This window comes from Scleropages formosus, chromosome 5 (genome assembly GCF_900964775.1).
Source record: "Scleropages formosus chromosome 5, fSclFor1.1, whole genome shotgun sequence".
NCBI classification, from domain to species: Eukaryota; Metazoa; Chordata; class Actinopteri; order Osteoglossiformes; family Osteoglossidae; genus Scleropages; species Scleropages formosus.
Genome location: NC_041810.1, coordinates 16021196 through 16048804, shown reverse-complemented (window position 1 = coordinate 16048804; position 27609 = coordinate 16021196). Strand labels below are relative to the sequence as shown.

At 45.3% G+C, this 27609-nt stretch overlaps 1 protein-coding gene across 2 annotated transcripts in view; it reads left to right on the top strand.

The window, feature by feature from the left end:
• The window catches only part of elovl6 (ELOVL fatty acid elongase 6), a 41204-nt gene that overhangs the window by 6000 nt on the left and 7595 nt on the right, over positions 1-27609 (top strand). The window contains exons 1-2 of one of the 2 annotated variants that reach the window (XM_018759499.2): positions 6717-7091; positions 24778-24909. In XM_018759499.2, the coding sequence (XP_018615015.1) occupies positions 7009-7091; positions 24778-24909 (215 nt within the window). In that variant the 5' untranslated portion in view covers positions 6717-7008. Of the gene's footprint in view, positions 1-6716; positions 7092-24777; positions 24910-27609 lie in introns of those variants that run through there. The other variant, XM_018759500.2, reaches the window with a different exon arrangement.

Below are 27609 nucleotides of genomic sequence, written 5' to 3'. Positions count from 1 at the left end.
TTTTACTTTTCTGATGGCGCAGTGCAGCAGAGCCATGTGCCTGAACTGGTCCAGTTGCACATTTCTATTTTTTCATTTATCTGACACTTTTCTCCAAACCAACTTACAATCTTACAACTATTTTTCCAGTTGGGTAATTTTACTGGAGCGATTTAGGGTAAGTGCCTAGCTCAAAGGTGAGGTTCGAACCTGTGACCTTTGGGCAGCAGTTCTAACCACTACGCTACCAGCTGTCCCTACTGCTGGGAGGTTTCTTTAATTACTTGTAGCTTTTAGAAACAGTGATCTGATTATTTTAATGAGAACGGGAGGTCATATGAAGGTGGTTCCAGGTGATCCAGACTCACTGCACAGTAGATGGGGGTGGCAGGGGTCTGCATCCAGGTCCACGTTGGGCTCCAGGAGTAAGTGCCTCTGAATCAACGGCGGATGCATCCAGCACCAGGAAGCCCATTACCTGCCTCCCAATGCCGCTGAGCCGGGAACAGAACCAACAGCCATACCCTGAGGTCACTGTCTTTCCAGGAAAGACCACATTGACCCAAAGCAGGAGGTGTTATAGACAGCAGGTTGGGACTGCGACCTTCTGCCTCCAGAGAAATCCAAAAATCTGAGGTTGTCACATTTTTAAACTGAACCCCGTGTTCTATTTGCCATGTGAATACTGTTAATTTGACACTGTTTTTTTTTTTTTTTTTTTTTTTTTTTAATACTGGTATTGTTTAAGTTTGAGGGGGTGTGTTGGCACAGCGGGTTTGGCCTGTGTCTACTCTCTGGCGGGTCTGGGGTTCGAGTCCCACTTGGGGTGCCTTGTGATGGACTGGCATCCCGTCCTGGGTGCGTCCCCTTGCGCCCTGTGTTGCCAGGTTAGGCTCCGGCTCGCTGCAACCCCGTTCGGGGCAAGCGGCTTCAGTCAGTCTGTGTGTGTGTGTGTGTGTGTTTAAGTTTGAGTTTTAAGTGCGATAGATGCAAGGTGAAAGGTTAGGAGAAATATTGTATCTTTGCGTTTGCTGAGGCGAATCTGGAGGTAAAATATGTTGTGACATTTCCATCATTAAGACAAAGCACGACTGTAATAATGACATCACCGTGAAGGCATTATAACGATGGTTTTGGATAAAGCCTTTATGAAACAAAAATCCAGGATTAAATGTGATGGTGCTGTGAAATGAAAATATTTCTGCAAACGTTATCATTTATCTTTTTTTCTTTTAAATAAAATATGGTGATTCAACATGTTGTGATTCAACATGTAGACTGAAACATCTCAGCACCCATCAAGTCCTCCATCAAGTTCTCAGGATGGATGCCCCCCTGGGGGGTAAGAGACAGAGGTGACAGAGTTTTATAGATGAGATTTGTGGAAAACAAAACCTGAGAAATAGTCCCTTAAGCAGCCACAGAGCATTTCCTCACCATCCTCAGCATGCATCATGTTGATATATCGTGTCATAATTCAATAATTTTGTCTTCTTTAATCTGTTCACAAGCCCACATTTTGGAAACATTTCATTTTAGAAACATAATCCTGACAGAATGATTTTCCTTGTGCGAATGAGCGCCCGATTATTTCAAACTGTAATGACACGATTGAACCAGCAGGTGGCACTGCGGAGCGCGAAAGGCTGAAGTTCAGCACATTTGTATTCTAGAACAAATCTATCTATCTATCTATCAATTTTATATAAACAGATCATGAACAAATTACAAAAATGGACTTTTCCATTTTCTTACTTCAGAGAACAGCAAGAATGAACAATGAAATTTATAAATAATAACAATGCATTAAATTCAATTTTACTCAAAATAACTGTGTTCTCACATGTAATGGTAAAAAAGGAAAACAGAAAACAGCATAATTATCTTTGTTCTGCTCATAATTTTCAATTTTTATCTGTTAAGACTATTATTTTTTCTGACTTACACACACACTTTCAGAACCGCTTGTCCCATACAGGGCCGCGGAGCACCGGAGCCTACCCGGTAACACAGGGCAAAGGCCGGAGGGGACACACCCAGGACGGGACGCCAGTCCATCGCAAGGCACCCCAAGCGGGACTCAAACCCCAGACCCACTGGAGAGCAGGACCGTGGTCCAACCCACTGCGCCACTGCACCCCCGTGACTTACATTTACATTTATTCATTTAGCAGATGCTTTTGTCCAAAGCGATGTACATCTCAGCAAAAGAGAAGGAGACGTAGGTGCAGACATGAAAGTCTCAAGCAAACCTAGTTTGTTCCCTACCACTTGTTGCACCGAGGTTCATCGTTCAAGTAGGTGCATAAGACACAGGGTAGACAAATCCCGATACCCACACCAATTTTTTTTTTAAATTAATTAATAATTTTTTTTATTAAATATTATAAGATACACAAATTAGCAGTACAATACCAGAGTACTGGCTGAATAAAGGTTGTATCTGAGGATGCTTCTGGAGTTACGATGCGTGAACAGTTACACCATAGACGATCTGAAGAGATCTTGGGCGAAGTAGATCTGGAAAAGGTGGGTTTTCAGACCCTTCTTGAAAACGGACAGAGTTTCCGCAGTTCTGAGTGACAGGGGAAGGTCATTCCACCACAACGGACCCAGAACCGAGAACCTCCGAGCTCTACCTTTTGCACGCGGGACCACCAAGCGAGCACAAGTAGATGAGCGAAGGGGCCTGGCTGGGGTGTAACGGTTGATCAAGTCCTGTAAATAGCCGGGAGCAGTTCTATTGATGCATTTGTACACAGTAATCAGGGTTTTGAATTTGATTCGGGCAGCTGTAGGAAACCAGTGCAGAGAGATGAGTAGAGGAGATACATGGGAACGCTTTGGCAAATCAAACACAACTCGTGCAGCAGCATTCTGTAGAAGCTGCAGAGGTTTGATGACTTCTGACTGCGACAGGGATTCGTGGCATTCTCCACACCAGGTGTCTGAACACATGGCATTATTGACCATCATTTTCATCGAATGTTATTTATTTAATCATGTGTTGCACACCTGATTCTCTTTGGCGACGACATCACAGCTCCTCACACGCAGCTCAGACATGTAGAGGCCCAAATGGTTCATGGTTCATAAAGCAGGCATAGAGAAGAAGCGCCAACCTACTTCATAGCAGCCACATGTGTGTGGAGCTACAGCTGGGATAGTGACTGTAGGACAGGAGAAAGACATTAACTACATTTGTTTGGGGAGAGACTGTGAGCCTCATTGGACAAGTTCTAATTAACTGATGGATGGATGGATGGATGGATGGATGGATGGATGAATGGATGGATGGATGGATGGATTAAAAGACGGATGGATGGATGGATGGATGGATGGACAGTAAGCAGTATCAGTGAGACCTCAAAAAGTGGACAACTTTCTAGCTTTGACAAATAAGAAAACGAAGAGTCACTGCTCGCTTTCCAGCAAAATTTTTAAAAGTTTGCATTTATTCATTTATGTTTTTGCTGAGAAGTTTTGAAATGAACTTAGTCTGAAACCAGTGATCGCTGTTGAGTCGACACAGAGACCACTGCTCTGTCGTGGTCTTTTATTACACTCTGTTTTCCGGTAATGTGCTGAATGACTGCAGCTGGAGTAAAGCAGTACCAGGCTGTTGGGGGGCCCGCCGTCCTTCTGCCTTCTCGTCTGCGAAACATATCAGTGCGACACAGCACTGACACGGAGTTGTTTTTAAAGCATACTATTACACGCAATTTTCCACACGACGTACAACGTGAAATCTCAGTCATTATTTTCATTTCGTCACATTACTGTGTGAAACGTGGCCGGCCGAGGCGTCCTTTGATGCTTTTCGCTTTTCAACAGTTTGCGAGAATGAAGTGTATTCAGAGGAAAGGGAAGTGACTGTAACTGATTTACTTCGTGTTCATTGCTTCAGATCACTTGCAGACCTTCTCTCAGCACACACCAGTGTTGTTGACTCGGGTCAAGAGTAAATAGTTCTTCGAGATTTCGGCGGCGGGTTGGCGGTTCTGCTCGACAACTGATTATACGCTGAGAAATAACTGAACGACACTCATGTAAAGACATATTTTAGCCAGCTGATGTTATTGTGCAGCAGACGCAGCGGTTGTCCTTATGGCCAAACGCTGGGACTGGAGCAAATGTAGTACAGTTACATGGCACTTTTTTTTGAAAGCAACTTCCAGTCTTAAGCTACGTACAACTATTTACCCCTTTACAGAGCTGTGTAAGTTTACTGGAGCAATTTAGGGGAAGTATGTTGATCAAGGGAATTACAGCGGGGAATCAAACCTGCAACCTTTGGGTCCAAAAGCAATAGCACTAAACTCTACACTACCAGCTGTCCCCGCCTTACGAGAGTTGTGGGATGGCTGTCATACGTCCACATCAGTGGTACCTGCGCTCCAGTAAGATTGTAAACACATGAATTGTTCTGATATCGATGCTTTCTGAGCGGAGAGGTGGATGGAGGCCTGGTCTCCTATCTGGCCATTGTCACACCTTCACAGCGACATCAAAAAAAGGGTCAGGAGTCAGTAGTGGGAGATGCGTTCCCAGTTTACCCTTGTGCTACATGCATCGAACAGGCACATTTACCGTGTTACGGTGCACCTGTGTGTGGCATGTGCTGCAGATTGGTTTCCTTTGGAGTGCATTAGGGAGAATAGTCTTCGCCGGAGGTGATGTCGAAGGGGATAGAGACACGGAGAGAGGAAAAACCAGGTAGGGATAGAGGAAAATACTCCCTGAAAATGAAACTCATAGTGAAACTCTTGAAGGTAACAGGAAATACAGGAAATGTGTCTCATTATATGTAAAGAATGTAAACAGGAGAGAACGCAAATGGTGAAGCATGCAGTTGATAACGGTCAATTGTGACAAAACTGGTAACAACTGGAATCATAAATTACTGGTATTAAAAAAGTAATAAAATTATATAAAAGATTTCGTGATGGATTATGATTCTGCTTTATTCCAATGTCTTGAACAAGTCAAACTTTTAACAGTTTAGCAATCTTTTTTCTCTGCTTAATTTACGACTGGCATTTTGATTTCTTGGAAGAAAAAGTGTGTCTGTGTGTATGTGTATATATGTATATACATATAGAAAAATGTTTTATTTATGTAAATATATACATACATTTATAATGATATACAAACATTTATACATAGACTTTAATCAAGCCAGTTATTAATAAGGAGCAGCTGGTAGTGTTGTGGTTAGAATTGCTGTGTTTAGACCCAAAGGTTGTAGGTTTGAGCCCCTGCGCAAGGTACTTTTCCTAAATTGCTCCAGTAAAATTACCCAGCTGTATAAATGGGAAAATAATTATATGTAGCTTAACATATCATCTCAGCTCAGTAAGTAAATGTAAACTAGCAAAGATATGTATCTGTCAGCTAAAAGTACTTTGAAATCTTGCAAAATTGTGACATTTCTCCTGTGAGTCTGAAGTCCATGTAAAGTCTGACTGCGTGACACTCTCATAAAATCACGCCACTGATCATCTTACTGCCCTCGGGGAGGGTAATTTTTGACATTTATTTTGCTGACCTCTTTTCACGAGACAACTTATAACGTTATATAATTAATTTTGCATCGACTCACTCATTTACGAAGAAGAATATTGTAACGACCGCGCGTTACTGTTTTAGGAGGGAGTGTGTGTTTAAATATAAATAGTTGCATTATGGGAAATAATGTTAAATGTGTGTGTAACCACTGGGGGCATTTAGGGGGAAAATGGTAGGGTGACCGTGTCTCCCCTTCCCTCAGGAAGAGTTTAGGAGTGCTCGGGCAGGTTAAGAAGGCTGGCTGTAAGCGCAGGTCCTGGAGGAAAAGGGGTTTTTCAGATCGAGAGTATGATTTCCGTTGTGCCAGTGTTCAAATAAATCGTTCGTTAAGAACGGTGCCTCCACGTCCCTCTTCGCCCCATCCAAACTCACGGCGCTGCGCGCCACAATATTTTAATTGTACCAACTGAGAGTGAAAATGTTGACCAAGGGCACTACGGCAGGAGGGGGATCCCAACCTGGAATCTTCAGGTTGTAAGACAACGGCGTTCACAACTACCTCGGATGTTTACAGCATGACTGTTGACACTTCTATGTATGTTTCAGAAATTATATATAATTCATACATAATGTAACATACATAATTTTGTATACAACGCAGAATTCTTTTTGTAATATTTTAGTACATTGTTTGAGTCAAGGCCCCAAGTCAAGGCGATGGAAGGCCAGAGCGCCCTCTACAGGGCGATGCGGTGAACTCTTAGAATGACTCTATGTATTTACACAGTACAGCTCTTCACACAGCAAAAGGAAAGAGCCGAAGGATGAAAAACCGGAAACAAGTGTGCTCCGTTTTTCTCATTATCACCCCCATTTAACTTTGTCACATTATTTTATATCTATTTATTTGATCTCGTCATCTGACAACTGCGATCGGAATTAACACAGAATCCCTAGCTGTAAATAAGTGAATAACTGTAACATCCTAAACCAGCTTGGGCTAAGACATCGCCTAACTAATAACAAATTAATAATGTTCCAAAGTTACAAAATTGCTCCAAAATTTACTCTTAAGTCAGTGCTCCAGCAACAGTTATTGCGCTCAGTCTGCAGTCTTGCTCAGTTCTATTACGTCCACACCTTGGCTTGAGGACGTCACCACAGCAGCCCTGCAAACCGCAGGCTTTAGGACCTGGGGTCCTGCTTCTGGGTGGAGAGGGCGTGTGTGGCTTCAAGCTGGAGGAGGAGGAGAAGGACATCTACAGTGACATCGGAGAAAAGAGTCAAAGATCTGCTGGAGCGGGAGGGCAAGACATGAGAGAGCCGGGGACACAGAGCTGAGACACACACGTACACGCGCGCGCAAACAGAAACAATAGAGACAGAGAGCCTGGTCCGCGCACACACACAGCATCTCCACGACCAGTCCACCATCATCAGGCAGCAGCACCGGCAGCCGCAGACAGGAAACGGAGAGAAGACCGAGAGAGAGCAGCAGTGCGAGGGCACCGCGCCGACATCATGTCCGTGCTGGCTTTGCAAGAGTACGAGTTCGAGCGGCAGTTCAACGAGGACGAAGCCATCCGGTGGATGCAGGAGAACTGGTGTGTATCGCGGGGAGAGAGAGAGAGAAAGAGAGAGAGAGAGAGAAAGAAAGAAGAGAGAGCGCGCGAGAAGTGAGTGAGGGGAGGGACGGACGGAGACGGGGAGCAACGAGTCTAACCGTTAGGCTAACGCAGGGCGTCAACGTCCATCATGTCACATTCATAAGATATTTTGTCACAGTTCGCGCGGAAAGCCTTATTTTAAACGTGTCCCGAGGCCGTGTGTGTGCACTGTGCGTGCGTTGCCGTGGCTCGTGATGATGGTGCTGCTGCTGCTGGTGTGGTGATCATCATCATGCATGATCATCATCATGCATCCTACGCGATGCCCGTGAGCACATCTGTAGCGGGGTCTCCATCGGGAACATCGTGGGGACAGGCACCCCTGGGCCAGGCACGGGGACAGAGACTGAGAGCTGAGGCTGGACCCGGAAAACGTGAGAGAGGTGGAAGGAGGCGCGCGCGTGCCGACTAATCACTGCCCTCATCTGCACCACCTGCGCGACGGGATAAATTAACAACAGTAATTCTGTTAATCTCATACCTCGCGCAAAAAATAAACGCCAGAATTGTCTGAAAGCAGCACGGGCGGCCGCAGCCATGTCTCCTGCTCAGTCAGCGCTCATCATGTCAGCAGCAGGCGTTGTCCACTCGAACCCGGGTGCGCGCCTGGTCTCGTGCTTGTGTTTCCGCTTTCCTTTCATCTTATCCATGTCACAGAGAGGCCGCATTGTAAACCGAACCCCTGTCCGTCACAGCATAATCTATTATTACAGTTATTATTATCACTACTACCACAGAAAACAGATGACGAGAGGACAGTCACCCACAACGCTTTTGGCATGCAACACTAATAGGTGCATAATCTGACCGTTAGGTGCAGTATTAATGTTAATATTAATATTCGTTGGTACTTCGTCTTGAGAACTATATTTTGCAGGTAGCCAAGCTAAGCTTCTGTAGTTGTTCAAGACAGTACAAGGCATTAAAAGCAGTACTGCCGCTATTGTTAGTACTATTCACGTTTTTTGTGTGGTAAAATAGTGGCACATAATGTGATTACTTATTTAGGAAAGTAACACAAACGATTATTTAGACGGCTTTTTTTTAAAAAAAAAAAAAAAGGATGAGTGTGTTCCGTGGAGTTTTTGCAAGGTTATGGGGAATGCATGAGCACGACTCAGCGAGCGCGCGCGCGCTACGGCGGGAGCGAGGCCGCTCCTGAAGCGGCAACGTGGCGACCAATCACGGTCGTCTTCTGATGTCTGCTGACAGCGTTTGGGCCAATTAGGTCGCGGCAGCTCACCGTACGCCGCCGTGAGAAGGGCTTGCATCACAAACCACTGACACAACTGTGGAGGGAGTGGATGGGCGAGCCAGGAGGCGCCTTTTACTCTAAATTAACCTTTGGGTATTTCTTAAACAGCATTAAACATGAGCAGTTGGATGACAAGGAAAATTTTTCTGGACTGCAAAAGGCTGAGACTATTCAAACCATTGCCGCCTCACTGTATTATCCACTTCTGTAATTATGAGCTAGTGACAAAAGCAAGTTAATACTGGTATGCGGGAGGCCTCCTTTCATTCATTTTTTCCCTATAAATTGGGTTTGTCACCAGTTCCTCTTTCTACAGTGGCAGGTTTTATAGTATTACCTCAAAAAGTACTCACGTGATTAGTTTTTTAAATTTGCATATCATTTGCATATAGAAGGATCACAGTTTGTCCATACAGTTTGACATGAAATAAGGTGCTGCTGACTGTAAACCGTGCAATTGCAATAAGGAAGGATTTGAAGCTAATACATACTGTATGTGTCCATTACTTTGGAGAATTAGGTGATACAAATGTGTGTCTCTATACTAGACCACATATACAGTTAACTGTGGCGGAAGTACTATCCAGACACCACGGTAACAGAAGCCGTTGACTAAATATCACATTACCCTTAACAAGATACCACCTGGCATCCTTAGTTTATCTCCCCTCTGGTGGTGTCGTAATCTATAACCGTCTAGTGGAAAGGGAGGATGTTCACGCTCAGTTCCCCTCATTGTGCATGGGATTAACTTGGATGTGAATTTTTATAATGGCCTTCAGTGGACCTTCAGTCTGTCCGCATAGAGACAAGCTCTTTCCTGCCCTTGGCCTGGGACATCAACTGGTGACGGGGTGGAGACAGCAATGTCCCGTCAGTGAGAGCTGACTGTCAAGATGCTGGCCAATTGCTGGTGCACTATTAGTTTTACATGCTCTTTATTTAATTGCTCATTTGTTATTGAACAGGTTGATGGCGAAGCTCTTCAAATTTGTCATCCATCAAAAGAGTACCTCACATTTTCTTAAGGTGTCCTCATCATTCTTTTTGTACATACCTTCGTAGTGCGCAGTAGCAGGTGCACTGTGATTTATTTACTCTGTGCAAATTAGGTTAATTTGCTCAAATTTTCTTCTTGCGGTAAACCTCTATTCTCTGTCCGGTCAATTAGAGGCCTATTGGTACATGGGAACATCTGTATCTTACATTTGCATTGATAAATTTAGCTGATTCTTTTCTCCAAAACGACTTAAAACTTTAATACTTTTAGTTATTTACCCATTTGTACAACTGGGTATCTTTAACTGTGTCAACACTAGGTAAGTACTTTGATCAAGGGTTCAGCATCAGGAGTGGGATTTAAATCTGCCTCCTTTAGATGCCAGACGGTAGGTCTAACTGCTGTGCCACATGCTGGTCATGCTTGACTATCTTGCAGTAAAAAAATTGCTTGGTGTAACTCTTTGTTGTGATCATTGCTTTGCACTTTCTGTTTTTTGCATCAGCTGACTTAGGAGGTACCAGAGAATCACAGTCTCCTTGGCAGGAAGTTAGCGCCATAGCATCATAACTCAGCTGAATGTGTATTGTCAGCTGAAGGAGCTCTGTTCTTGCAGCCAACCTTCACTGACTTACAATTGCACTCCTTTGAGCTTCTCTTTTTTGAGGGTGGTGCACAGCCCCTATCGCACACGGCTTATATACCACAGAGTTTTGAATGCAAGTTCCTGAAATTAACTTCTTTTAGAATTGCCTCATGAGCTTGATAAATATCCCCTGTTTTTATCAATGAAACTGCAACACTTGAGTTGCTGGCATTCAGTACAGTACGGATTCCCTCCTTTCCAGCGATCATTGAGATTATTGAATGAAACAAGTCACAGTTCTGTTTAAAATGCCTTTTTGCAAATGTGTCCTGTAAGCGAGCATGAGTTGCTATTCTACAGAGAATCCTGTGGAACTAATGGATATGTGTGCTGGTGGTACTTCTTGTGTATAATGTCTGCTTTTCCCAAGACTTCCAGGATGGCACCATGTGAAATGGTGAGAAGTGGATGAGAGCATGACGGGGACAAAGTAAAAAGAGAGAAATCTAGCGAGGTGAAGTTCTGCTGGGTCACAAGCAGACAGGCGGATATAGATAAAAGGAGCTTAAAAGTTCACCTGAGTCCACTACAGAGATGAAAACTTATTGCTGCTGGGATGGTTTTTGATCTTGTCCCGTTCAGAGAGAGCGCATGATTCTGGGAAAGGTCCATGTTCAGCATTTATCACCTTTGAAAGAATGACACGTGGGCAACTTGCCCTTTCAAACTTTTTATAAATGCATTAATATGGGCAACAGTTACACTTTTACCAAAGTATGGACCACCAACACCCTTCATATTTTACTATGAAACTGTCTATATTACGTAAGTGGTAAGTCAGGTTGAGTTTTGATTGTAAGTTTCTTGGTACAAGACGAAGGGCTGCAGGTGGCATAATGGTTTAAGGTGTTGCCTCGTAATCAAAGGTTCCACGTTCAAAACCTGTTCCTGCTGTAGAACCCTTGATCAAGGCACTTATTGTGAATCGGTACAGTAAAAATTACCCACCTTTATAAATGAGTAAATGCATTTCATTCATTCATTTAACAGACACTTTTCTCCAAAGTGACATACATTTCAGAGAAAGAATTCAGAGTGTATCACACGGACAGGAGCAGAGATTTGGATGCAAATACATGATTGTAGTGTGTACTCAATTTGTCTCATTGCACCACGTGAACCAGTATACATCACGCGAGTAACTGCATGAAGGTTTATTCATTACTCAACAAATTGTTATTTAAAAATACTAAACATATACGCGTACACATTTATCACAGACATGCTAAATCGGGGGAACTAAGTTTGAAAGAGTGGGTAATTGTAAGTAGTGTGGTGTAAAGCCCAACATTTTAGTGTCAGCTAAATGAATGAATTGTAATAATAAATAACTGATGCCATGGAATTAGTTTTGTCATGTCTGAACTTTTATAGAAAGTAGTTTATCTAGGAAGTCGTGTCGGCGACATCCAAGGTCGCTTTATAGATGGGCACAAGCATCATGGTAAAAATACACTTTCATTTTATTGGTCTATTCCACTTGAGGGTGCGGTCACCATGTAATCTCTGCCATCGTTTGAATTCCGAGAGCACCCATTCAAAAATCCTTAAGTAAACCATGTGCCCTTACACAAATACTCTGTTCTTGTATCTCTGTGTGACTCAGCTGTTTTGAGCAAGCACTCAGCAGCCGAGGCTGATCTTTATATCCTTTCCGCTACCGCAGGCGACCGTACACGCCACTGCGAAGACAATAAAATCTTTACGCAGAATCTTTTCATGCAGAAAAACAACTGTATTGTTCCAATTCAACCAGCCCATTCATTGTCCTGTGGATCATAAGGGCAGCTTTGAAAAACTGCTTGGGAATTTTTTTATGTGTATTCACCAAAGAGAATAAAACAGAGTAATTTAAAGATAGTCATTTTTTTCCTCAGACATCTCTTGATTCTGCAAGGCGTTGCAGGGAGAGAAAAATGGAACAATGTGTGGGAGATAAGTACCTGCATAAAACAGGCTTCATTCCAGCTTTTATTCAAACGAGTGTTTTCAACGGCTGTGTGATCGTTTAGTGTCTTGCAAAGCCGTGTCCTTACACATTGGTGTTGTTGAGTTCTGTCCAGTCCATATTGGATTTTGGTGAGTGCACATGTACGGTGCTTCCAGAATATTTTGGCCTCCTCCTGTGTTCTTGGGGTAAAAGGGTATGTCCGATGTCACAGTGATTGAGTCCCTTGTTGGTGGGTAGATGGATGGATTGATGGAGGGATGGATGGAAGGATGGACGGAAGGATGGACAGATAGGTCAGCGCCACAACATCAGTGAGAGGACTCTTTATAGAGCCTGATGGCCGTTGGCAGAAATGACCTCATCTGCTTCCTTGGAGCAGCACAACTAGACCAGTTTCTTGCTGTATATGCTCCTCAGTTTGCCCAGGGTGGCATCTGGTTGCTACTTGTCTTCTGCTCCACATTTACCAATCATAACCTTCTTAAGAGAATCTGATCGCATGATGCATGTAAAGTATGATAACCTCAGTCTCATTATTTGTGCTTCTAGTGACAGCTATGGCCTTTTTTCATCCAGTATTCATCAGTTTGTTTTCCTGACTATCCATGGTGTACTGATATATGTCCTTATCCTTTACTTAATATTCATCTGTTGACTGCATGTTAGTATAACTATAACAGCCTTGCACCTGTGTCCTGATTTGCCTTAATCACTTGCGATCACACCTTGCAGACAGACAACCTTTGGGATGAGTAAGCCGAGCAGGATTTCGATATTATTTCTGGCAATGAACCAGCTTTGCAGGTTTTTTTTTTTTTTTTTTTTTGCCATGCTGTTTGCTTTTGATTCAGCTTTGCTTTTTTGCTGAATTTTGTGTGTGGTGTTCCCTTCCTGTGAGAAATGTGTTCTCTCCTGTCTTCAGCGTCACAACACAGGATTTTCAGTGGGTTGTGATTTTTTTTTTTTTTTTGGTCAGTTGGACAGATGGTATTAGCAACAAAAATGCAAAGCCTTTGTTGGATATCATGTTTTTAGATTATGTAATTTAAAGCTGTTGCCATTTATTAATATAAGAATACTTTCCATCTGACCATTATCAATACTTGTATGCAGGGTCATGGTGGTCCAGAGCCTATCCTGGAAGCGTAGAGCATAAGGAAGGCTGCACCCTAGGACATAGGTTGAACATATTACAACGTGGTTATGGCTTTGCCCTGGACTGTGTGTGTGTGTGTGTGTGTGTGTGTGTGTGTGTGTGTGTGGGCAGTGACATGCCTGAGCTAGCGCATCACGGCCGCGCCGTTCCATTCCAGTACCTGTACATCGTCCTGGAGAACAGCTCCCGCTGGAGCGGAACCGCCTTGACACCAGGCTCTTGTATGGGGGAGGAGCAGAGGACGAGTGCTGTGTGTGAGCCCTTGTCTCTGAATGTGCAGCTAGTGGCACCTGAATATAGGCATACGCTTGCATACGTTGTTATATTTGCATTTTTTGGGAACAGGCTTTGTAATGTGCTGTTCCCATCGTAAGTGACAGGAGGTCGCCCAGGATTACACGTCGTATCTGTGTGCAGGTAGTTCTCGGTGTTTCTGGATGATTCCATGCCGTGGGTGTTGTCCCGAAGGACCGTGATGCTCCACAGCTCAACGGTGCCCTTGACCCGCAGCCCCTGGACCACACTGTGGTCACCCACAGGATGATGATCAGCTAGCGGTGAGCAAGCGGAAGACGCCTGTCTCATTAGAACCCTTATTGCTAGGGCAGCAGTGACGTTTATTTTTAAACCCTGGCAGAAAAGGTTGTGCCGTGTTCCAGCCGGCTGTGGCTGACAGCTTCCTTTCACCAGGCGCTTCGTCACCGTCTCTCATTGATGAAAGCTGGGCTTCCGTCAGAGCTTTTCACCATGTGTTCGGCAGCGTTTTGAATCCTATTTGACATGTGTGCGGTGTGTGAGTCACCGGTGTGATGGTGTGACACAGCAACAGCAGCGCTCTTGTCTCGAGGACAAATGCTCAGGAGTTTAGCTTTAATTCCGTTTTGTAGTACAGATAGTTATGTCATGGTAGGGTAGGTGCCATTGAGTTCGGTTTGACTCATAGAACCCACTTGCACAGTTTTCATGGTTCAAGAGGGTGCCGAAGTGGTTTACTACTGCCTTCTTCTGAGCATGTCTTTGGATGAGGGGAGAAACTCACCTAAATATAGGCAGAACATGGAAACTCCGCAGGTTCCAACCCCATGTTCAGACACAGTCCAGGTACAATGATCCACCAGCACAGCAGCAGCCAATCAGGGAGAAGCTCCACCCACCTTTCCGACAAGGTCATGTTCTTCCGATCTTTGGTTGACTCTGTCCTAACAACAGTGCTGATTCCCTCTCGTCTTTCTTCATTTGTTGGCCACCATGGAGCTTTGATTTAGGGTCACCTGGAGAATATGTTACACATCAGTGTCTGGCTCGAGCTTGTTTCCCTGGTCCTTCGTGTTGGGTTGCGTTTTTGCTGCCTTCCCATCTGCTGCAGGCTCACTTTGCTGAATCTTCACATCTCCTTAGTGCTTTTTAATTGGGCTTCAGATAGACCCCAGTGTCAGAAATTATAGTTGAAGCATTCATCACCACATGTTCTTCTTCATCTTTGTGTTCAATAAAAGACATCTTTGAAAGCATATTGTTGACAGCTGTTTGGCTGTACAGTAGAGATACATGGCTGTTGTCTTGGAGGGCTCCAGCTGTGTTGGTGTTCAAGGCTCTACACAAATTCATACTCGACCCCTTTCATCTCGCTTCGCCACGTGTCATGACACAGCAGACGAACCGATTCATCCGTGGGATTCCACGTGATAGACCACGACTCCTCATCTAGGTGACCACCTGCCCGCTGACTGGATCAGAACACATAGCCAAGACAGGTGTGCTATGCCTCTGCAGCCGCCCGTTTCTTATGCAATAATTCGGGCAAAAGAGTTCTTTTTCAATTGCACGAGTGTTTCTTTGAAGGTTTTAGAAGGAAGTTTTGAAGGCAGTGCTGGAGATATCGTTGCGATTTTGGAGATGTGAAATTTTTGAGCGAATTGAGCAGTGGGAGCGTTTGGCATAGCGCTGTGCGATTCTCTCCCCCTCACAGCTGTCACACATTTTTAACAGGCACATTAGAGCAGCTCGCAATAGAGGAGATTATCAAGGGCGCCGAGCATCTCATTTCGCTGTTCCTCAATATGCTTCCCTTGGCCAGCAGAGCTTCCTGGAAAACTGTTCTTGACAAACAGTTACATTGGATGATGGAATAGCGCTTAATGGAGGTGGATAACTCGACCGTCCCCTTTCCCCTGTAGGAAGTGGAGCAGGTGGAGGAGTGCGGTGGGAGGTAGTATCACGCAGCACCATGCTGATTTGGCAGGGGCCGCGACAGACGCGTCACGGTCACGGAATTTAAACCGCGGCGACTGGATTGTTACTTGGTCCTGTAAGAGAATCCATTTAATCCGTTCGTCTGAGCGAGCTGCCGTCGCAGGACATCTGATGGTCGCATTGAAGATGAAGTCTAGAGCAGCTCGTATTGCTACGTGATCTTTTGGAGCTGTGATGGCGCAGGTTCAAATCCCAGGAGGGGCCCCATCACTGTACCTTTGAGAGATGTACCAAACTGGAAAGCTTAGGCAGCCAGTGGTGTACTTTTCAGAGCGATTACCTTGCAGCCGCTTGCTTTGCTTCCCTGCCCTTGCTTTAACACCCTTGATCTAGGTAGGCTGCTTACCCTGAATTGACACAGTAAAAATTACCCAGCTGTATCAGTTGATAGATCTTGGTAACCAGCTTAGTGCGAAAAGCTCCCTTTGTTAGTCGCCTTTGAAAAGGTATCCGGTAAATAATGCTTGATAATTAATAATAATAACTGGAAAGATGGAAACGTGAGTAAGTGTGCAGCACTGAAAGCCATGCAGCTTGTATAGAGCAGTGACACCTCCCAAGGGAGCGCTCGCTGACGACCCCTGTCATGCCGGTTGAGGGCTCAGCTGGTGGCACACGGTGGTCTTGATGGTTATGCACCTTGACAGATGCTCCATCTCTCGGTTTTGTTCAGAATGTCATGAGCAGGGCTTGGAGGTGGGGGACAAGTGATGGGTTTTCCCACAGTGCTGCTACTCAAATCGGCCGCCTTCACGATCTACTCCCACAGGGCTTTACTAAACTGTCTTTATGGTGTTGATTGTTCCCCTGTCTTCACTAAGCAGTTCAGAGGCATGAAGTTGAAGGAAATCTGTCGCGCGGAACAGAGGACGCGGGGACGGCTGGACCCAAGCGCAGGATCGTTTGTCAGGAGCCAAGGGGTCAGGCGAGTTCTCGTTGTCGGGGACGGGCGAAGAATCGGGTGATCGGCAGTCAGAGCGGGAACGAGGCTCCACGGATGTAGTCGGGAGACGAGGCGAATGGTCAGAAGCCGGGGAACGAAGAATAGGAGCTAGGAACGAAGGACAACGGGACATAGGCGCAAAAGGGACGGTTGTCTCAGTGAGATTCCGCAAGTGCGGAAGGGATGAGGACGGTCTTTCAAAGGTGAGCGCTCTGATCGCCATCAGGTGCTTGATCGGCATCAGGTGCTGTCGATTGCGGTGCGGACATGGACGTGACAAAACCTAGTGAAGGCAGAAACGATTGACTCATCATTTCTCCAACAAATGTCATTGTCCTCCAAGTGGCATTTCTGGGTATGATTTCTTTATTTGTTCATTCATCTGACACTTTTCATCAAGATAACTTACGATCTTAGGTTTGTAAACCAAGCCACTGACAGTGATTTGTCTGTCTACACAGCGAGGTGATTTTGCTGTATCAATTCAGGATACCTGGTGAAGGGTTCTACAGCAGAAGGTGGAATTCAAACTCAGGTCCTTTGACTGCGGAGTGAGGATCCTGAAAATTGCACCACCTGCTGCCCTCATGGGTTAAACAAAAGGTTGTATAAAATGGTCATATTGCCATTTGCGCGGTGTCAGTTAATGCTGAGCAAGAACTATAGTAATAACTGATTTATCACACTGAACTGGATCAGTGTTACATGACAACCTAAATGCGGTAATGCTGTCAGTACCTGCAGTCTGCCATCATCTTACCTCCTTGAACATGAGCCTTTGCTGGTCCCGTTTTTATTGACTCTCGAGGCATCTTGTGACTGATGAGGGCGTGCAGAGCAGGCATGACCGGAAACAAACTGCGAGAACTGTAGGAGCGGTCAAACCCGGTCGTACCACAACGCTGTAGTTCACCTCCCTGCGACGTGGAAACCGGTGCTTTACAGGGCACACCAAAGCAAGGCCTTTAAGTCTTCTGCTAACCTTAGTAAAGCTTTTATTTTTGTACCCCACCCCCTCCTCCATGGTGATATAAATAAAGATGCCTCTCACCTAGGAACCGTAAGCTCTTAATAAGCTGAAACTATTACCTCCTTATAAAAAGAATATTAGAGCCAAGCAGAAAAGAGACGTGCTGATCTGGTGCTCCATCCCACGTGGCCTGCAGTCCCGTGGAATCAGACATGTATTTTGGCCTTTATAGGTGTTATATGTTATGTCTTTCATTATTATCTAAACATCTCCATTCAACCACTGAAAAGTGTGAGTCCACATGGGGAACCTGGTCAAGACCTGTATGGAACAAGCTGGACAAAGGAGTGAAAGCAAAGGAACACACAAGTGTCCTACATCTCAGGGAGCTGCGGCACAAAAGCCAGGAAGACGTGGCCACCTCGTTTGTCGATCGGACGTGTTAACCAAATACGTTGTGAACGGCTAGTTTGCAGGAAGTGGTCTTGGACTTTTTGCTTGTGCTGTACACGTGTAATGTATCCTTACTGAAAGATTTGCGTATTAATAGTTTATGATTGCGGGGGGTGCGGTGGCGCGACGGGTTTAGCCTGGGGCCTGCTCTCCGGTGGGTCTGGGGTTCGATTCCTGCTTGGGTGTCCTTGGCGTCCCATCCTGGGTGTGTCCCCTCCCCCGCCAGCCTTGCACCCTGTGTTGCCGGGCTAGGACAAGCGATTTCTGACAGTGTGTGTGTAGTTTATGATTTGGTTATAACCCTCATCAAGAATGCATTTCCTCCCCTCCCCCAATAAAAGATATTAGGTTAGATAGATGACATTGCTTTTAATCTATAACTTCACGGTCTTATCTTGAGCAATGTGTGTTAATGCGTATTAGTGTGACCAGAACATAACTAGAATACTGCAGACACATGTCCAGCAGGAAAGCTTTGCCATCCTTTTGCCACGATGAAAATAATATGCAAAGTTCTGAACAGATAGGTCCTCCCACCCCCTTCAGTCTACCTGGGCTGGGCTCCTGTGTCAACAGAGATGTCTGGTTCTTGTGACATGGCCAGTGATGCGTGATGTTTCAGCTTTTATCTTTGTCTCCAACCACGGATTCCTCTCGTAAAACTAGGTATGTGGGGCCCAGGAGGAACGGGGGGGGTCGAACTGGGGGACCATGTCGAGAGAACACGGGAAGAATGGGTTTCCAGATGAATCTCTCTACTTCTGGGCTGTGTGACAGGGGATACTGCTCACATTCATGGGTCTGAAACCTACACACAGCACAAGTCCTTCAATCCAGACTTAGAGGCTCAGGTCAAAGTTCAGATGGATTTTCACACCGTTGCCCTGCGTGACAGCTGCGATTGATCGTTGCCTCTCGGATTTAAATTCCCGCCCAAAAAAATTAAACCTCTGCCACAAAAACCAAGGTTACTTCATTAAGATGGTGTTTTGTAATAATGCTGATGCTGAAGTCATCTTGATCTCATGAAGAACCAGTAAGAGCATACGAATTGTCTGTGAATGGCGATCGCATCCCGGCAGTATGATGGTGCAATTCTCTCTGCTCGTTTCAGGGCTTAGGGGACGTCCATCGCGCATGGACATCTTCCTTCATACCTTATGAGCTCAGAGCTGGCGCGGTCACCCGAGGTAATTAATCCCGGGGGAGATGCACTGCGGTTTGGTCAGCCAAACGCTCAGACCTGCATGTCCTTTCGCTGACCGCAGGGGTCCATCCCATCCAGGTGTTCGAGGTGTACAGCTGACCTTCACATATGGACTGGACTTGGGTCAGTAAAGTTGTGATGAATGGGCGTAATCGCACTGGCTAACAAGGTTAATGTCTGATCATACGGGTCAAATCTGGGCCCAGTGTGGTTGGAGGGAAACAGAAAAGATTCTGGAAATTCTGAAGATGGATGCGTTGCATGATCGTAGAAGGATTGCGGATAACCGTGCAGTTCCAGCCCTTCACCTGCTTTTTGACCTGCTGCGGTGTTTGTACCAGAGGAACATTTCCAAGTACAAAAGGGAGTGAATAAGGCAGCAGCACAATAGGATGACACCCCTGTCCCCTCCCCCATGTCCCTCTGCTGTGTGCCCTTGGTGGAGTTTCTGAAGGAGACTCGGCTTTATTCCTTGTGCCTCCAGTCAGCTTTTTTTTTTTTATTTTATTTATTTAACTGCAGCATGGCTGCTACTGAAATGGCTAATGTGCATATCTGAGAAAAAAGCCATTACTCAATTCGAGGTCAGTAAAAGCACGGTATGTTCTTGTCAGTCCAACCCTTTGATTTCTCTCCCTGCATTTTCCTCCCGCTGACAACAGCTGGAAAATCGCCCCCCCCAAACTGCAACTTCGGCAGAATTAATTCAGTCCCGACGGCTGAATTGATTCAGCTTTTTTCACTCTTGCAATAAGAGGCAAAGGGAGAGCTGTGTTTGGACCGATGTAGATAATTAGCTTCTGTCACTCCAGGAAGGTTCTTGATGGCCAAAGAAGTTTAGGGTGACTGTCCGCCTCAGTCGTGGAATTTTTTGGGATACTGGCTTTGCTTTTTGACCTTTTCCCACCTGATCGCCAGCCCCAGGTGCAGGATCTACTAACTAAACAAGGTTCAGATGGTTTTGAGTTTATCTCCTGAGGTGCAAACTCAGCTAGGCTTCTCGATACAAGGCCTGAGCTGTTTCTTTCCCAGTCAGGGGATTATTGGACAGAGATTTGTTTGGTGATGCTGCATTTCAGCAGGAAATACTGCAGCATCATGGGAGCTGCAGCTTAGCATGAAGTCAGAAAATACGTATGAAGCTGCATATTTGAGGATTACATGCTAGTGTTCTGGAGCAGTACTTGAAAATGTCAATTATTTGGTGAAATATCTGGGTCCAGCTAAAAAGTATTCGTAAAACATGGAGAGAGGTAATATCTGAGTTGTACCTCTGTGTTGCCCACTGTCCAACATGGTGGTGGCAGTGTGATGCTGTGGGGCTGCTTTGCTCGTTACACAGTTGGTGATCTTTACAAAGTCCATGGCAGTCCAGCTTGGCCATCGTGGTACACTTCAGAGCCATGCCATTCCATCAGGGTTTCGTCTGGTTTGGTAGTGCTTTGTTCAGTTTCCACTGAGTGCACTCAAACTTTTGCCTGGTGTTGTCATCCTGGTGATGTTCATTTCTGGTAATAAAAGTGCATGAATTATTGCCAAGAATGCTGTAGTATCACACTGGTTTTATGCATGGCCTTTTGCTGCAAAGGATTGTGGGAAATGTTGTGTTGTTTGTGTATCAAACCACAAAGACATTTGGAGGAACCTTCTAGCAAGTGAATGTAAAGATCCACACTTGCTTGGTAGTGCGCTCAGGCCAAGCACATCTTCAGCTTGGGTTGTCTCCGCTCTCCACCTACAGTTTTCCTCAAGCTCCAAGCAGCCCACTGGTCTTGCAGATTTATTGGGGCATAAAATAAGCAATGCAGGCCAGCAAGTGCGTGTGATTTTCCCAGCAAAATTCTGTAACGGTGTCAGGTTAAAATTGATCTGTTTGCAGAAGCGAGCGCTGGCGATGTCTCACATTCCCCAGTTGTATTTGCACTCAAAATGTCCTTTGTAACTGTGTCATCAAACATTGTGGCAGATCTGAGCTCCATCCCAGGGCCAAGAGGCACTAAACAGGGAAGGCATTTCTTACAGGAACATCTTTAAAACCACAGAGCACCATTGTATACAGGGCTAAAAACATACTACATTTTGCATCATCATTTACCTGATACTTTTCGCCACGGTCACTGACGGGTGAGGTTTGTATACCAGGCTACATACAGAGATTATCTCATTTATGCAGCTGGGTAATTTTTACTGTATCAATTCAGGGTGAAGTACCTGAATCAAGGGTTCTGCAGCAGGGGTAATTCAAACCATTGTTTTCAAGGCGACGACTTTAGAGACTGCTCCATCTGCCGTACCATACAGCTAATGTCCGCTTGCTGTAGTCGCCCTTTTGTGAGTTAATAAAATGGCCATGTTATGAAGTCCTGAATGAAGTTGGTTTTTAAACAAGTGACCATGATGGTTTATAATGTGTGAAACCATTCTGTGGTTTTGAGGATTTTTAGGAACAACTTTCTCAACATTTTTCCTTTTTTTTTTTTGAAGCTCTGGCTTGTCTTTTTTTTTTTTTTTAATGCTCCTTAACCAAAGTGATGGAGACTGCCAGTTTGTCTTTCTTTACCACAATGACTGTTTTTCTGGGTACTTTTCCCACTGTCCTACTTGGGGACTCACATCTGTACCGAGATGATCATTCATCTCATAATGTTCCAGTCTTTGAAAACAGGCCGTGCTTTCGCAGGCGGTCGTCAGCAGAAAAACAGCACAGCTTTCACCGCTGCCAGGCATAGGGGCTAACCTTCAGACTTTCCTCCGTGAACCCAGCCTCATCGCTGTGCTCCTGGAGTGCTGATTTGTGTGGGGCCTGAGCGGGATGACTCCCCCACCTTGCCTTCTGACAGCTTGCTGCTGAAACGTTGCCCTTGGGCGATCTTCCCCACCCGCTAGAGGAGCCATGAGTGACCCACCCGCGGGCAAGCCAAGAACTTTCACTCTCGCCTTTAAAATGTGATTTATGGCACAGTCACATTGCCCTTCCCCTGTGGTCCAAACTGGGGTGGTAACCGCTGGAGTCGCATGAGAATAGGGTAAGCGTGGGTGCACTCAGAGTTTCAGCCCGCCTTGGCTCCAGTCGGAGACGAAATAAAGACATAAAGACGTTCTCTTGAAGTGGGCAGGTTATCCTACAGCAGCTGCATCAAGGGAAGATCTAGCGTGCTAAGTGCCGAGGATGAGGGCTAGCCTGGGTGTCTCTGTGGTATTCCAGAGCGCATACATCCAAACACACACGAACAGATACACTGTGTCTGCTCCTATCAGGCTCCGATGAAGCCCTGGGCCTCCATCATCAGTGGACAGCTCCTTCCTGCCCTATGCATCCTTCTGGCCCTTGCCCCAGCAGTGAGTTACATCCACAGAAAAAGGCCTCGGGTTGCAGATCAGAACCATGAGCCGTTCATTCATTTGGAATCAGATTAGAATTATGTGCGCTATGATTCTATGAGCTGATTCGGTTTCCTTTTTCATCAGCGCAGTCCGGCTGTGTTTTCTATGCCGGTGAACCTAATGCCGTCTGGCAGGTCAGCAGTCGCTCTTGTTTTGGCATCCAGAGATGTACGCAAAGCCAGGTCGAGGCTTCGTTTGCTCATTCATATGCCACTTCACTGGTACGTGCATCTGCTTAGCGTTTTCCAGCATTCAGACAAGTAGCTAATACCTGGTGGGGCACATTGAAAGCAAACGCCCGACTTTGTTATTTCATGCTTGTTGGTTTTACAGGCCTGATCAGAAGTGATCTTTTGTCCATCGCCAGGCTCCGGGATCCAGTGGACACAGGGGGGCTCTTTCCCTTGGGGTCAAACTGTTCCCCCCGCTGCCATTACTCCTCTGGCCCACGTTCCCCAAATGCGCTTCTTTACCAAGTCCGGCTCCAGCATCCATCTTCTGCTAGTTTTCTCTCTACTTATAATTGAGCCATAAATGTGCCTTTTGACCTTTAGCAAAGCTCACTGGCTGCCAGACTTCTGGAATTGGAAAGGAGAAGTAAACCATGCATACAAGCGCACGCATAACTGCTTCTACCTTTCTGTGTCTCCTTCGCCCTCTCGCCATCTGCCTCTCCTTCTCCCTGGCTGTGATCCAGTTGACTCTTTTACCTCCTCTGCACTGAGCAACCACTGACATCCAGAGGCCCTGGAAAACCAGCAAGGAGATGAGGAGCTCGAGATGGGGCAGCAAGTCCAAGAGGAAGAATTGGGCTAATATTGGGGTGCAGATGGGTGGGTCTGGGTGTTTCACTGATGACCTGAAGACTGTGCTCCAAGCTTAGATGGGACCTTCCTGCTAGGTCCTTGGAGAAATATTAACCAGGAGAAAAGGGAACATGTTACCATAGGGATAGCAGTTCAGACCCACTGACACTGCTGTCATAGCCTTGAGCAGTACTCAACACAGATTATTGTGAGTGGAAGATAAGTACAATGCAAAACCTAAACAAAAGGTCTGATAAGTTGAACAACAGGCTCCAGAACTGAAAAGAATTTGTTCAAATTGGACACAGGTCAAAGAATCCAGCGGCTGTTAAAAGAAAACGCTGTCCCTTGGGCATGTATATATTTCCAGATGTACTGCATGACAGCAGTCTACTTTAATATGATAATTTTGTTTGGAAAGTCACTGACTTACATTTAAATTCCAAAGGTTTCAACCCGGAACAGATTACAAATAGTTGATTTCTGTTACGTGGTTTTTGTTTATCCTACTTGGTCTCAAGGAAGAGAGAGTGTTCCTCAAAGACAAAGCAAACATGATGTACGTCTAGGGGTCGAAGTAGTGCTAAAGTTCACACATTCAGCTGGAATAGTGAGTACGGTGTCACCGGCGGTACTTTGAGGAGCGTTACAGGGATTGAAGGCGCAAGTCCACATTTAATATCTCTATAGTGTTATAGAAAATACCACTACTGTACATTTGTAGTTTAATAAAAATATGAATGACTGGAAAAGGATTAGTTGAAATCAGTCCTGCTTGATAGTTAAGGTCTATTTCACCGAAAGCAAACAACTGTAGGTCAGATCATCGGCATGAATTTGTCTGTCTACCCGACTTTATGAGTTGGCCAGAAATCGAGGGGATCCATGAAGGTTTTTGAAGCATGACTCAGTTATGTTCACTCACGCATCCCCTGCAGTATTCCAGTGACCTTTTCTTGGGCTCGTATCAAGCACCCGTAGTCTGGTCCGCTGGAATGGAAGCAGTGAATTGGAACTAAAACCTCAGGCTAAGGTGGGCCAGCAGCCCAGGAAGGCCTTCAAAATCCCACGGGTGGTTATGCAAAGCCAATGGTTGGGTTGGCAGCTTATATTAACCAGTTACCTATTAAACCATCTGAATGTTGAGGTAGAGGATCAGTAACAGATATGGTTGTTAAACTCTCTGTTGATATTGTACCAGTCAAAAGTTTGAGTACACTTTCTGAAAATCTTTTTTTTTCTCTACATGGTATTGAGTTAGCAAGTCAGGTTCAGGAAATGAGCCATTATGTCTTCTGGGTTGTTCTGCAACAAATCCCTGAGATGTGAGACATTTATGGGTTGTCTTTGAGACTTCTGTCGTTCATTCCGTACAAGCGTAACCAAGGTTGTCCAGGTGTACTCGGTTTTACCTGGCACTGTAGATCAAGGTATTGAAAATTAAACCCCCCTAGATGTGCATGGTTGAATGAACAGAGCACATGTTGTTCACTTCCTCAAACACCTCCCCTGTGATTGAATCTCCCTTGGACATAGTGTGGGTGTGTCCTTCAAGATAATCATGGAGTTAACTGTCTTGACCTTGTGCACCTCTTGTAGGAAGAAGTCCTTCCTGTTCTCCGCACTCTACGCCGCATGCATCCTTGGCGGGAAGCGCTTGATGAAGCAGAGGGAGAAGTTTGAGTTGAGGAAACCACTGGTGTTATGGTCGCTGACACTTGCAGTCTTTAGGTAAGCTGTGTTTTACCCTTGCCTCCAATGGTCTGTAACACACTCTTATGCAAATACATCCTGTGTTCAAGGGGCCTTTTTTTCTGCTCAGTGGCCAGGTTTAGGAAATAAACTGAAGTGTGATGCCTAAGGGTTGGATAATTTCTGAATGGCATCTTAATCCTTGAATGGGTATCACTGAGTCGCCATCTGCTCTGGTGACCTCATAGATGGAGAACCTTCAGAATGTTCTTTCCCGTGCTTATGTTCTCAGTGTTGGGATGGGTGTGTCCATTGCCTCTGTGATTGAGTCCATCCAGCTGGTTGCAGTTTGTCCTCTTCTTCTTTTTCTTCCAACTTTTTGAGTAATTGCAGTTAATTTGAGAGAATCGCATGACTTCTCTGAAGTATGGTAGCCTCACTCTCATCAGTTGTAATTCCAAAGACATTTCTGGCCTGATTGGACCCAAAATCTTTCTAATTGTTTTCCCACTTGACTATGGTGTCCTCAAAGGTCTTTTCCAGCACCACAGTTCAAATTAATTTTTATTATTTGTCCTATTTTTTTTCTGAACTCCAACTTTCACATAAATTTAGTGTTATAGAAAGTACCATTCTATTAACAGTTTGCTTTTGATGATCCATCAGCACATTGGAGGTTTTCCAAGTTCCATGTTGCATCACAAAATATGCTTTCACATAAAGCAGCACCTGTTCTCAAGAAAGGCAAAAAGCAGTGGAATCGATTACATTATACAAACCTATAGCCACTGTGACTTTTGCTGTTAATTTGTGGTTTTACTGTAAATTTGTCAGTGAGAGGTGCTCCAGAACCCCTCTGGCAGGACACACCCATCTTTCAGCAAACTGACCACGAAAGTATTTTGACTTGTCCAGCATCACGCTCCATGGGGCTACCTGACATGGGTAGGCTTCGAAGGTCACCCCAGTACACAACTTGCTTCATTTGATGGCTCATTCCAAATTTTGCTGCCTTCACTGAAACTTGGAAAAATGCCACCACGTCCCTTTCAAACAGGCTACTCCTAGGTGCGTCCACATTAAACCGAGTCCGCTCAGGCTCCTTGACCGCAGTTCCTCCCGCTGGGAAACGCTGCAGCCGGCGCCTAGCAACCACGGCGGTAAACTGCTGCTCGGTATTTGACACTCCCAGCTGTATTGCGTGTGCTGGTCAAGGGGCCGAAGCACAGCTCTGCATTGTTCCTGCAGTGTAACAGAGCGTATGCCACGTGTGTGTGCTTTCTCATGCGGTTTAGTCATTAAATGTCAGTGTGGTCGTAAGATTGAAAGGGCTCTGTGTGTGTGTGTGTGTGTGTGTGTGTGTGTGTGTGTGTGTGTGTGTGTGCGCGTGCGTGCGCGCTGGTGCTGGAAGATGCATTTTCATCGAACATGTGACTGCAGCAATCGGCAGGTCAGGGTATTACACCTGTGTATCTGGCTGCTCCCAGATGTCGAGAATGTGAATGGAAAAGCCTCCCTGTCGAGACGCCACATCGTGCTCCACGGTCGCTTCTCATTGGGCTGTGTAAAGTCTTGATGGGCCCCCGTCGGGTCTTCGCTCCTAATCAATGCCAGCGTGTTGTTTCTGAATGGCTATTCTGATTTTTTTGCCCCGCTGTATCGTACAACCCCTTCTAGGCGAGCCATTTAGAGGGACCGGTGGTGATCTCTGAGGGTGCTGCTGTAGGGTGTGGCCCCTGAGCTTCCCCAACCCCCAGCTCCAACGTTCCCCTGGGTTTGCCATATTCCTTGTATTTTTAGACCAGATTGGCAGAATTAAAAGATTAGGAAGCGTGAAGGACAAAACTGGGATCCTAACTAATTACCTTGCTCTTAATCAGTTAGTTTTTTTCCCCCTTGACAACCGCCGTCTCTATGCCAAGAGTGTCATGTGTGTTGCATGCAAGTGTGAAGTTACTTCTTTAAAGTGCCGTATATCTCCAAATGGAAATAGAATTAAATTAACTGAAAAAACAAGGTAATGCATGTCATGAAACTCTGCATGTTGGAGAAGTGTTACGCTTCATAGTGCTTTTTGGGGGGTATTTTTGAGTGATCATTAAACCCAGTGAATGTAGTTATGCTAGAGACAATATGATTTAATGCCCAGCTAGAAGAACTTTGAATGTTTCTCCTTTCTGGTTCCATCTGTCATTGCAACAGTCACACATAGAGCAAAATACTATTATCTATCCATTCAGCTGGTGCTTTCGTTCAAAAGGTGTGGTTTGGACACTGAGCTACTTACACTGATTTACCCATTTGTAACCATTGGGTAATTTTTTACTGTATCGATTCAGTACTTCGATCAAGAGTACTGTAGGAGGCGTTTGGATTCCAACCAGGATGCTTTGACAGCTCTAAGCACCACACCACCTGCTGCCCTCATCGGTAACACACATATGTTAAACTGCAGACCAGTTCATGACACCATACAGCATATCGCCAGTCTCTGTGTAACCCAGTGACTGTAAGAGGACATGCAGTACACAGTGTGCTGAGCAGCTCCCCTTTGGCAGTCTTTATTTATAGAGGATAAATCTTCTGGGTCGCCATTCTCGCTGTCCATCACACGTCAGCCTGATGTGAATGTAATTCCTCACTGTATCTGTATCGCAGTTCTAGCACAATCACTCTGAGGGATCCTTTATAAATCTATTGCACGCATAAAACACTTTCCGCCCACGCAGCCCAACCCTT